Source organism: Sus scrofa, chromosome 14 (genome assembly GCF_054392235.1).
Source record: "Sus scrofa isolate SSC_HxYL_T2T_F1_AM1 chromosome 14, Sscrofa_HxYL_maternal_Yorkshire_Landrace_v2.0, whole genome shotgun sequence".
Classification (NCBI taxonomy): Eukaryota; Metazoa; Chordata; class Mammalia; order Artiodactyla; family Suidae; genus Sus; species Sus scrofa.
In genome coordinates, this window is record NC_139396.1 from 85848376 (window position 1) to 85861736 (window position 13361).

At 37.2% G+C, this 13361-nt stretch overlaps 1 protein-coding gene across 51 annotated transcripts in view; it reads right to left on the minus strand.

Moving 5' to 3' along the window:
* ANK3 (ankyrin 3) overlaps positions 1–13361 on the minus strand; it is a 777589-nt gene that overhangs the window by 251993 nt on the left and 512235 nt on the right. For all 51 annotated transcript variants that reach the window (NM_001445066.1, NM_001445067.1, NM_001445068.1 and 48 more), the window contains 4 exon segments: positions 1088–1186; positions 11249–11347; positions 11559–11657; positions 12468–12569. In NM_001445066.1, the coding sequence (NP_001431995.1) occupies positions 1088–1186; positions 11249–11347; positions 11559–11657; positions 12468–12569 (399 nt within the window).

Consider the following 13361-nt stretch of genomic DNA (forward strand, 5'->3'; position numbering starts at 1 on the left):
CTAATTCATTGTATTATTAAAAATAAAGACTACTCTAACACTAGCCCTTTATTATTAGCAAAAGATTTCTAGTGATACACTTCATAGGGGATCACAATCTTTCATCCAGATTAGTCTAAAAAATACACTAGAGTTCCCATTGCGGCAAAGGGGGTTAAGAATCTGATGCAGTGGCTGAGATTACTTCGGAGGTGTGGGTTCTATCCCCTGTGCAGCAGGGTAAAGGATCTGGTGTTGCTACATCTGCAGCTCAGATTCAATCCCTGGCCCAGGAACTTCCATATGCTGTGGGTGTGACCATAAAAAAATAAATAAATAAACTATATTACCTAAAACAGTACAGTACTAGTGACTTCATAACTTTTTATTTTTAAATAACTTTGAGACTGCATAGGTTTGTTTTTTGTGTTTTTTTTAAATACCACCTTTACGAGTATTTTTTTATTCTTCTTCTTCTCTTTTTAATAGTTATTTCCCCAATACAATTTTTTTTCCTACTGTACAGCATGGTGACCCAGTTACACATACATGTACACATTCTATTTTTGCACATTATCATGCTCCATCATAAGTGACCAGACATAGTTCCCAGTGCTACACAGCAGGATCTCATTGCTAATCCAAAAAAATACTAAACTAGTATTTTTAAATATAGCATACTAGTTTTGTTTTGAAGTGTAAATAAACCCTGTTGTTAAAATTATGCTAACTTAAATTTGGGAAAAACAGATTTAAAACTTGTTTTATCACAAAAATATTTCAAAACAGTAGTCGCCTTTGAGGCAAAATTGTAAGAAGCAGAAAAGTGTTCTTAAGCAAATATGTAAATAGTAAATAAATAGCCCAATGTTAGGGTAGAGCCAGGCATTTTTAAGAGCAGAAAGGGTATCTATGCCATGGAAGATTCCTTAAAGACTAAAAAATCAACTTTTCTAATGTATTTTATAAAAAACTTATGAACCCATACTTTAATATACAACAGCAACTGAAAGACCAGTGAGATGGATTTTTAATCTTACAACTCCAGGCTGATAAAATGTCATAGAAACACGTGAACGTACCCAGGGAAAGAACCAAAGTATCTTACCTCCGTGGCCAGGCTTTGGCTTGCACCATTGTCAAGAAGAAACTTGACAACTTCCAGGTGGTTCTCCTGGGCTGCCATATACAATGGCGTGAAACCATTCTGCAAAATAAGAAATAAAATGTTTGTGGCTTTTTAAAGCAAATCTGTCTTTCCACTGTAATGATGCTATTATATGTTCTGGGACATGCTCACATATAATAATTTAAATAATAATTATTAATAATTGTATATTATATACATACATTTGCTTTTAGGGCTGCACCCGTGGCATATGGAGGTTCCCAGGCTAGGGGTCGAATTGGAGCTATAGCTGCCGGCCTACACCACAGCCACAGCAACGCAAGTTCCGAGCTGGGTCTGCAGCCTACATCCACAGCTCATGGCAATGTGGGATCATTAATCCACTGAGAAAGGCCAGAGATTGAACCCGCATCCTCATGGATACTAGTCGGGTTCATTACTGCTGAGCTACGATGGGAAATCCTATAATAGCAATTTTAATTATAATTTTAAAAATATTTTGATGTAGATATTCGTATTTATTAGAAAAACCTAAGCATGATAGTGTAAGTGGATTTTATAAGTATAAGTCACAATTATACTTCATAATTTATAGTTTGAATGTATGTAGTTCATAGCTAATAATCTAGATATATACATACCAATATATCCATCTTAGATAAATATATACATTAATTTAACCATCAACCACTTGTAGAGTGCCTACCCTAAGTAAAGGATTTTTACTAGATGCCATGAGGATATAAATAAAAATATATTTGGTCATTGTCCCAATGAGTTTTTTATTCCAACACGTAATTATTTATTTTAAATAAAATATATAATACTTTTACATAAAAGTAAGCACCTGAAATAGTTCCTACTTTGGAAGGAATTTATATTAACTTCATATAGCTTCAAATTTTCCACAGATGGGTGAGTTAGAGCGAAGGAAAAACACCAATTTGAAAATGATACACTTCGATTTTAAAGTAGAACTCAACTAGTAGTCTACTTTTTGTAAGTTCCCTTGTTGCATTTTTTTCTAAAGACATGTTCAGAATACATGCACACACACATTCGCATATTGTATATTCTAATGTGCATGTTTATCTGAAATGTGCCCAAATGCTAAGGAACTTGGAAGTAAATAACTATATCTTTAGCCTCTTACTAAAAATATGTTGCATATGTGTGTTTGTTCTCTAGAACAATGTAGTTCACATCTGTGAAACACTATAATATGAAAAAGTGTTGTAATACATATACATCAAAACAGGTAATTTTCAAACTATAATAAATTCTCTTCGAATAAATTTTTCTGAATTCCATTCCATTTAACTGAATGATCTGGAAATTTTGTTGTATACATTATGCAATCTCAAATATAAATATAAATACATTCTCAATTAAATGCTATCAAGTATTGATCAAACTTTTGTGATTCAAAAGGTTTAGGTTCATCATTAGAACTATCAATTACCATATGATTACTTTATCCAAACTCTGGAAAAGTAATGTGAATAATACATAATTCAGCCTCTGGTACCCACTTTTCATGGCTTATACTTCAGAATGAGAAAGTTCAAAAGATCCTTGAGCAGATCTCAAGGGTAAGTGATATCACATAACAAACCTACCAAAGTGTATTTACTTTTTCATCAGAGAGTACCTCTCTTCTACTTACTCTATGTGACACATAATTGCAACAGGCTATGCCATTTGTTTGCCAAGCTCAAGATTAGAGCCACAAAATTAAAGGCAGTAGAATATGACACAGTGTTCAACCTTCTTCCTTTTAAATTATCTACTTAGTAACATCACTAAATTTACTGTTATTTTGTTCTGTCATGAAAGGAATTGATGAAACATGGAATAACTGCAAGCCAGGGTGTGTGTGTGTGTGTGTGTGTGTGTGTGTGTACGTGCATGCATGCACATTTGAGTGGGTTTCATCTTTATCACTTTGCAGAGCTATGCAGGAAACTAAAAGGTAGTTTAGGATGATCCTTTATCATACTGCTATTTTCTCATTTCCTTATTTGGACAAAATGAAAGATTATTTAATCCTTGGTTGATTTAACTATCTCTTAATCAAAACAAAAGGAAAAAAATTAAAAAAGAAAAGAAAGGTGAAAACCAGCTTGGTGCACTATTCACAACAGCCAAGACATGGAAACTACCTAAATGTCCAACAGGCGAATGGATTAAGAAGATGTGGTACAGATATACAATGGAATATTACTCAGCCATAAAAAGAACAAAATAATGGCACTTGTAGCAATATGGATACAACTAGAGATTCTCATACTAAGTGAAATAAGGCAGAAAGGGAAAGACAAGTACCTTATAATGTCACTTATATATGACATATGAACCTATGTACAGAACAGAAACAGACTCACAAACGTAGAGAAAAGATTTTTGGTTGCAAAGTTGGAGGGGGGATGGACTGGGAGTTTGGGGTTAGTAGAGGCAAACTATTACATTTAGAATGGATTGGGCAGTGAGGTCCTAATGCACAATACAGGGAACTGTGTCCAGTCTCTTGGGACAGAACATTATGGAGGATGTTATGAGAAAAAGAACATATCTGTATATCTATATATATCTATGACTGTGTCACTTTGCTATATAGCAGAAAGTGGCACAACATTGTAAATCAACTATATTTTAATTTAAAAAAAGATTAAAAAAAAAAAAAAGACAACCAGCATGGATTTTTTTCTTATCACTCAAAGAACTACTGAGTATCTGTCTTTTCCACATCATCCAAGATTTCCAGGCAGAATTCAGATTTTAGGCCTTAGGAAAAATTCCAAAATGGATGTTCTTCTCTCAGTCATAAATATTAAATAGATAATACATGTCAGTGTATTCTTAACTTCAGGGCAGAGGTCTGCTATAGTTCAAGGTTACCTCAGAAATACGGGTCCACCTACAAATATCTGGTTTCCAGCGCAATGTCCCTGTACTGTTCTTTTTTTTTTTTCTTCATTTTTAAAAATTTTATTGAAGTATAATTGATTTACAATGTGGTGAGAATTTCTCTTGTACAACAAAGTGACTCAGTTACATAAATACTACTTGGACCGTTATAGAGGAAACCTGCTAGAACCATACATTTCATGACCCATGAAGGAAATCCAAACCCAGGCACTGAGGTTTAGGAGATTCTGTTCTTACAAACCAGGAACTTCCATAGCGTGGTCATTAAGTACAACTTTTATTTTTTTATTATTTTGCTTTTTAGAAGCTGCATTTGCAGCATATGGGAGTTCTCAGGCTAGGGGTTGAATCGGAGCTGCAGTTTCCGGCCTACCCCACAGCCACAGCAACCCCAGATCCGAGCTGCATCTGTGACCAACACCACAGCTCATGGCAATGCTGGATCCTTAACCCTTTGAGTGAGGCCAGGGATGGAACCTGCATCCTCATGGATGCCAGTCAGGTTTGCTACCACCGAGCCACAATGGGAATTTCCCCTAAGTACAACTTAAATCATCCCATGTGCCCTTCTCACAGTGAGAGAGAGTGAACTGTATACAACTGGAATGTCTCATAAATAATATTTATAAATGAGTCACAGCAAATGGGGCTCTTTAATTACCAGTTTCCACAACAGCTTTTCCTCTTCTGCACGCTTCCCATTGTGTAGTTCTTATTTAGAAAGCTGGTCATATTCTGAGTGGTTACATTCTTTCATATATTTTTTCTTTTTATATATGTTTATGGATCTATAATGCACATATCATAAAAGTCACTTTTTCAGAGTGTCAAATTTAGTGGTTTTTTAGTATATTCACAAAGTTGGGCAGCCATCCTCACCATCTAATTCCAGAGCATGTCCTCACCTGAGGAAGAAACTCTGGATCATTAAGATCCACTTCCCATTTCCACCACTTATTTGTTTTCCGTGTCTATGGATTTGCCAGTTGTCAACATTTCATGTAAATGGAATCATACAATATATGGCAGTGGAATTTCCTGGTGGTCTAGATGGTTAAGGATCCTACTTTGCCACTGCTGTGGCACAGATTCGATCCCTGGCTTGGGAGCTTGTGCATGCAGCAGGCTGGCCAAAAAATATGGCCATACGTATATATGGCATTAAATGGTCTCATTCTACCTCTGCTGACTATAATGACAAAATGTTTTTGGTGAGGCCTCCACAATAGAAATTTCAATTTTACAGTAGGGCATTTGAGTGTGTGTGTATTAATTTTGCCCTATTTTCTCTAGAGGAAGTACCTCTTCCTTAATGGGTAGGTAGGATAGAGTCTTGATTGGACTCTGTCCTTCTTCAATCCCAGGGTTGATTCATGTTCATGACAGCCTCTGTTTGCTCTCCCAGGTCAACTCTCTGTCCTTCTCAACTTCGTTTTCTGCTAAATCTCCCCTCCCCACACTCGAATGACCTGCAGGGACCATAGTCAAAGGCAACTTCACCCCTTAGCTTTGGATAAGGTTTTCCCACTCCATCTACCTACTTTCCAAAGCTGCCTAAAAGCTTTAGCCTTCTATTCTGTGGATTCCTCATAGAATTCCAAATTGCTAAAGTTATTTAGGTTAAAGCAACAGAAACCAACACCAATTAATACAAATTCCAACTACTGAGAAAGGATCAACAAGGTGAGAACACACAACACTAGTTACGGTTCTAGGAAGATCATTACAAGCATCCTCTGGAAGAGAGTGAATAAAAATATTACCCTTACTTTCTAGCACCAAGAGGCTTAAGGCATAAGTAATTCAGTGTGGTAAACCTAGAGCTGTAATGATTTTCTGTGAAAAAGTACCTGGATTGGGAAGATGGTCAGATTTCAGAGAGAATCTTCTTTTTCTCGCAAGGAGAAAAAAGTACATCACTGGTTTTATGTGAATTTTCTAGCTTAGGAAGTTTCCAAAACAAAGAGCTGGCCAAAAAGAAATATACAGGGAGCCCAATTTACATTTCTTTTTCTATAACAACAATAGACTTAATTCTCAAAAGGCAGAGCAGCTCAAGACAGTACTTTTTTTTGGTCTTTTTTTGCCTTTTCTAGGGCCGCTCCCGAGGCATATGGAGGTTCCCAGGCTAGGGGTCTAATCAGAGCTGTAGCCACTGGCCTATGCCAGAGCCACAGCAATGCAGGATCTGAGCCGCGTCTGCAACCTACACCACAGTGCACAGCAACGACAGATCCTCAACCCACTGAGCAAGGCCAGGGATCGAACCTGCAACCTCATGGTTCCTAGTCGGATTCGTTAACCACTGCGCCACAACAGGAACTCCCGTTTTTGATGCCTGATTTTATCCAATATCGTCAGTATTTTCTGTTCTGCAGGTATTGTGGTGTTATTATAAGTGTTGCAGTATTATTTTAAGGATGTGAAGCTGCAGACTTACAATTTTATAAACAGTACTGAGGCATGCTGCCTCATAACTGCTACTGAAAGAAGAAAGTCCTATTTCATTTGAATAAGGACAAATTTCATCCATGAAATTTTCTTATTCTAGTTTCCTACAACCAAGTCTTTGTATATTATAAAATGCTGTTATTAACTAAAATGTTAAGGGCATGGTGACAGATGTGTACTGATTTATATATAATGGTTTTTGGGGTTTGGGTTTTTTTTTTTTTTTTTTTTTTTTTTTTTTGGGCTGCCATTTGCCATATGGCGCTCCAGGGCCAGGGATCAGATTCAAGCCATAGTTGTGACCTGCGCCACAGTTGTGGCAATGCCAGATCCTTTAACCCACTGCGCCAGGCTAGGCACTGGAGAGACACCCGTATCCTGGCACTAGAGAGACACCAGTGATCCTGTTGTACCATAGGGGGAACTCCTACAATGCTAATTTTTATGAAGGTCAGGTCTATCAGAGATATGCTACTAGGGTCAAAGGTCAGAAAGCTCTATCTGGACCACACCCACTGGCCCATGGCTGACTTCATCAGCATCTGACGTCCTGCCGTAGGATACATTAAAAAACACAGCAAGACTAAGGAGGCACTGGATTAATTAAAGGCTCTTGTCTTTGTTAACACCACTGTGAAAACCTGTCCATTTAGAATATTTTGATGGTCAAAATATTATTTGAATAGACTTTGCTTCTTTATAAACATAGTTGCTCCTTATATTACAGTATAAAGACAGAGGAAAAAAGAGTGAACGATGTCATTTGACATGGAAGTTTGAGGTTTTTTAAGAGCAAACACTGTTAATCATTGTTGTACTTAGTATAAAGTATTAAAGACTTAATCATAATAGAGTTCTTTAAAATCATGATTTAAGAGCTCCCTCTGTGGTGCCATGGGTTAAGGATCTGGCATTGTTGCAGCTGTGGTGTAAGTCAGAGCTGTGGCTGGGATTCTATCCCTGGCTTGGGAGCTTCTGTGTTCTGCGCATGTGGCCAAAAAATAAATAAATGAAGAATAAAAATAAAATCATGATTTAATTATCCAACCCAATCTCTTTCTTAGGATGGGCCTAAATGAATGTTAAGTAATATAAGGAAGAACCCATTAACTTATCAAGACCTAAGATCAAGGCAATGACAAGATTGATTACAATAATACCTAGAAATTCCTAGTTTATAGAGCCTCAGTTTATCAGAACTTAATATTGTCCAATGCCACTTTTATTTTCAAGGAGAATTTTTCTATTTAAGCAAGGGCTCTCTTTATACTATTTCTGGGTGGCTATTAAATACTCTCTGTAGGTTAAAATTTCACATAGGGATACTATCTTTCTTGAACATTAATAGTCCTGGGATGTTTCATATTCTGCCACCTAAATGGAATTTCATTTCATTTCATGGCATTACTGTTTGTTGTTCTTTATAAAAGTTGCTTTTGAAAAGTTATTACTTGGAATTATCTTTGAAACTCCATTCTGCTACATGGTGATCTCATTACTTATTCTGTCCATGGAATGATGTGGTTCAGAAGGCTTCTGGGGGCAGGTGTCCTGAGGAAGGGGGGCATGCTTTATGGTCAAGTGTGTGCAGGGCAGTCCAAGCACAGCTGCAAAGAAAAGGGAATTTCAAAGCCCATGTTCTTCTCCCACACTTCATCATCAGGAGAGAATGTGTGTAAATTGAAATCTAATCTGGTAAGGATTTTATTTCAACTAGAGCTTCTTCCAGACATTGCAGAGAAGGTTCAAAACTATGCCTCCTCTAAACATGAGTCCAAAATGTGTGCAATGTTTCAAAGAAGGAGGTTAATTTTTTTCCTTCCTCGGGGGGGGAGTTGGGGGGGAAGAAAAGAGAAGGAAGAGGAACTAAAGAGTGTTCCCACTATCTCAGAGCTTAACGCTAGTTATTCGCTAGTGTAAAAAAAAAAAAATACATAGGGGCATTTTTGAAAATTGGTTTAAAAGCATAATGCTTCTCTTGTGGTCAGCTGGTGTGCAGTTCTCTTAAAATACTATACTTGTCAATATTCAACTCTGTATTACTTCTTTCCTGAAAAGCATTATTACTCCAAGAGAAGGCTCATAGGGAATCAGAATAAGGAGCATAGATGCTGTAACAAAGGTCCAATCACAGGGAGATAGAGATTGGACCAGTTATATAAGAATTTATAAGCTCGGAAGTACAGTGCAATTTTTTTTCCATGACACCGATATTTAATGTTGTTTAAGAGCTATCATCGCTATGGCTGTGGTAACAAGGGAGGAAGTCACTGCAATTCTGTCGACCCATAAATATAGGATCCTGTTATCCAAAGGTAATTGGTACTGGAAAAGGATGAGAAACTCAAGTGCACTTAAAGCAGAGATCAAACAATAAGGTCATACTGTACAGCACAGGGAGCTATATCCAATCTCCTGGGATAAACCATGATGGAAAATAATACTTCTAAGAGAATGTATATATATGTATGACTAAGTCACTCGGCTGTACAGCAGAAATTGGCACAACATTTTAAATCAATTATAATTTAAAAAGTTTTTAAAATAGAGATCAAAGGTCCATGGTAAATAATGAAAAAAAGTTAGATTGAGACTTCATCTTGAAAGAGAAAACCAGAAATCGTAAAAGCAAGTTTATATGATTTAACCAAATGTAGTTTACATTGCATTTGTGGGCAAGTTCTCAGAAAGAGTGAAGACCAAACCAAATGTGCTTTTTGTGGAAAAAAGTGTTTGCTTTTTTCAAACAAAATTACACAAGGGCTTGATATCCTTCACTTTTTATTTTTACAACAAAAGCAAAAAGAGTCTTTTTGTAAAAAGCTATTTGGGTACCAAAGAGCTCATCTAGTTTTTTTTCTTCATTCCATCTTTTAAAAAAATTTTTTTATTGGACTATAGTTGACTTATAATGTTGTGCTAGCTTCAGGGGTACATGAAAGTGAATTCATTCTTCTGGTACTTATCGATTTTGTATATTGTAGTATGTATATGTTAATCCCAAACTCCCAATTTATCCCTCCCTCAACCCAATGTATTCTCTTTGGTAACCACAAGTTTGGTTTTGAAAGCTTTGAGTCTGTTTCGCTTTTGTGAATAAATTCTTTTGTCTCATCTTTTATTATTAGATCCCACTTCATTTAATTGTTTGATTTTTCGAATCATTCCTGTTTGAAACGCCTGTCAGGAAATCATCCTAATTCCTCACACCGTCTGGTCCACTACTGCTAGAAATCCATGTCCCCGCAGTGCGGCTGTGCACCCAGCTGTCCCTCAGCTTCACTTTCTCTTGATGTCATGAAATCCTGCACTGTTTGCAAAACTTGCAGCTCTGTTCTATAATCAATTTGTTCAATTCCGAACGCCCTGGGGTAGATACCAGGACAGAGGCCAGCCTTCAGCTGGAAGGAATGTTTGGGTAGAGACCTGTTTTAAAAATGGTCGGGTCCTTCATGGCTATTTGTGTGTTATGATGATGGTTGCTCTCCTACACAACCTCACGTCTTTGGAAATGAAAAATATGGATAACAGGAACCTATATTTTTAAACCAATAAAGTGAACTTAATTCTTTTAGACTTAAAGTCTACCCGATGATAATCTATTGATTTTTCTTAAAATTTCACGCGAGACTCTGAGAGGACCTTCTGAGTGAATGATCAGTGTATATCCATGACATGGAATCTGGATTTTCAATTTTATTATGGTAATTTCTTTTTAATCTGTTTCAGGGAACAATAACAATAGCTGAATCAGTAAACAGGAATTAGCTAGTTTCTTCCCTTTTTCAACTAGATTAAAGCACTGATATAGTCTGAACTTCTAAGAGCTTTTTCTCTTTTACAGGCATGCTCATTTCCTTTGTCAGTTAGTAAATACTAATCCTGGACCTGAGCCAGTGTCAGAAAATAGTATAATACTCTGCATGGAGTTCCCATCGTGGCTCTGCAGTAACAAACTCGACTATTATCCACAAAGATGCAGGTTCGATTCCTGGCACCACTCAGTGGGTTAAGGATCCAGCGTTGCTGTGAGTTGTGGTATAGGTCGCAGACGAAGCTCACATCCCATGTTGCTGTGGCTGTGGCATGGGCAGGCAGCTGTAGCTCCAATTCAACCCCTAGCCTGGGAACATCCATATGCTACAGGTGTGGCCCTAAAAAGACAAAAAAAAAAAAAAAAAAAAAAAAAAATCCCCAAAACAAAGAAAGAAAATAGTGTAAGACTCTGCATTATAGGCATCCTCTCATCATCTATGTGTATGACTACCAGGCATTCAAACCAGTTTCACAGACGGATGATTTTTAAAAATCTCTGCCTCTTAGAGTTCCCATTGTGGCTCAGCAGGTTAAGAACCCCTCATAGTGTCCATGAGGATGCAGGTTTGATCCCTGTTCTTGCTCAGTGGGTTAAGGATCTGGCATTGCAGCAAGCTGTGGCATAGGCCACAGATGCAGCTCAGATCAGCCATGCCTGTGGTGTAGGCCTGCAGCTGCAGTTCCTACTCAACCCCTAGCTCAGGAACTTCTATATGCCACAGCTGCGGCCATAAAAGAAAATAAAAAACTAACTCTATCTCTCACGATATGTATTGCAAATGCGGATATATATGAAATTGAATAATGTAGAATAATATAACTATTCATTAATATAGCTCTTAAATACTGTATTTCTAGAAGATACAAGACCCAAGCAAGTGCCTGACCCAGAACATCAACTGTGAATCATGATAACATTTCCTTGCAGTTGAGCTGCAGGTTTACCTGGGATTGGGCATTGACATTGGCTCCATTGGTAACCAAAACCTTGACCACCTCAGCTTGCCCTGCCAAAGATGCAATATGTAACGCTGTGTTTCCTTTCTGCAAAACAAAAGGCAAGATACATCAACTCAATTTATAATCTTTCGTTCTCCTTTCAACATTTTATAAGACATTGCCCCCCTCGGTAGTTCCCCAAAGAGAACAAGGTCCACAAGTATCTTATGAGGAGTGTGCTCCAATTCTTTTCAAGGGCTGACTTCTCATAGCATTTGGCAATTGATAGAAAAAGCATAAAGTGCATGATACTGACCTTTGTAGCTGCATCCACACTGGCTTCCCTCTGGAGCAGCTCAGAAACAACCTCAACATGGCCTTCTTTGGAAGCGAGATGGAGTGCGTTCAACCCATTCTGATTAAGTGAAAGGAAAGCTTTACTCAGCAGGTTGAAAATAGAGCACTAAACAGTCTACTAAGAACACTGAAGAGAACATCTCACCAGCAACCATTTGTGTGTGCAGTGTAGGAACTTGAATTAGGAAAAAAAGTACTTGGGGTAGTTTGGTGGGTTGCTCTGATATCATGACCTAATAAATTTTAGGAATTAATAATTAAAGGACACATATCTACATTTCTTTTTTTTTTTTTTTCCTATTTCTTTGGGCCACTCCTGCGGCATATGGAGGTTCCCAGGCTAGGGGTCGAATCGGAGCTGTAGCCCCCGGCCTACGCCAGAGCCACAGCAACGCGGGATCTGAGCCGCGTCTGCAACCTACACCACAGCTCACGGCAACACCAGATCCTTAACCCACTGAGCAAGGGCAGGGACCGAACCCTCAACCTCATGGTTCCTAGTCAGATTCGTTAACCACTGCGCCACGACGGGAACTCCATATCTACATTTCTGAATGCTTCCTTAACAAAGCAGAGAATAATTTGATAATCTAACAGAAAATACTGGTTCAAAAGAGAAAGTCTTGGAGTTCCCTCGTGGCTGAGCAGGTTAAGGATCTAGTGTTGTCACTGCTGTGTCTCTGGTTACTGCTGTGGTGCTAGTGAGAGTTCTCCTCCTGGCCTGAGAACTTCTACATGCTACAGGCATGGCCAACAACAACAACAACAACAACAAAAGGAGAAGGTCTTGATAATATCTAGGAGTATAAAGTCTAGATTTTAAAAATTTTAACTCAAAAATTAAATCACAACAATAACCGCAACTAACCTGATTGCAGATGTTGATGTCAACTCCATTTTTTATGTAGTCAAGGGCCTTTTCCAAGTGTCCAGCTCGAGCTGCTCTTAAGTAACTTGCGTTGGCATCAGACTGAAATAAAAAAGAAAAGACATTCTGATGAAAAAGGAAACTAATATGCATGTTTCCAACTACTCAGATTATTGTTCAAACTAAAAAAAGTAAAACAGATTTTTTTCAATTGAACCATTTTATTTCTCACATGAAAATACTAAAAAAAGATCTTTGTAAAGTCTCCAGGAAAAAAAAAAAACTCTTCAAAAGTTAGAGTCAAGTGATAGCTGATTCAATTGATTTATAATTTATTCAGAACTGAAAGAGTTAATTACCTACCATATGTAAGGACAATACATTAACATACGATTTCAGGAGAGTTAAGAAAATCCTATCACCTTCTGGTAGTCACCTTGTGGTAAACCTCATTCATTTTATCAGAAATTTAATTATACAGATGTTGAACTATAATGTTACACCTGAAACTCATATAATTTAAAAAAATTAATATCTATTCCATTTTTTTATATCTAAGTATCATGGCCAATTTTTCAATTAATAGCTTCACAAATACATTTAATGTTGCCACTCTAGTTTAATAAGAATTTGTGAGTAATGATATTCTCTTACATTTTCACGTAGGCCTCAGCCATATGTCAGAATACAGACTGTATTTGAAAAGCATTTATAAAGGTCTACACAGTTTGCAAAGTGTACTTCCCATATATTTTTCAAACTCACTAAGTCCACAGCCTGCAGAAAACTTTGTTAGTAACATTAGCAGGTGCAAACAAATAAATACATATACATTTTGAAAACAATGAAAGCCAAGTCTGTAATTCATTCATTGAATGCTTACAACTTTGAACC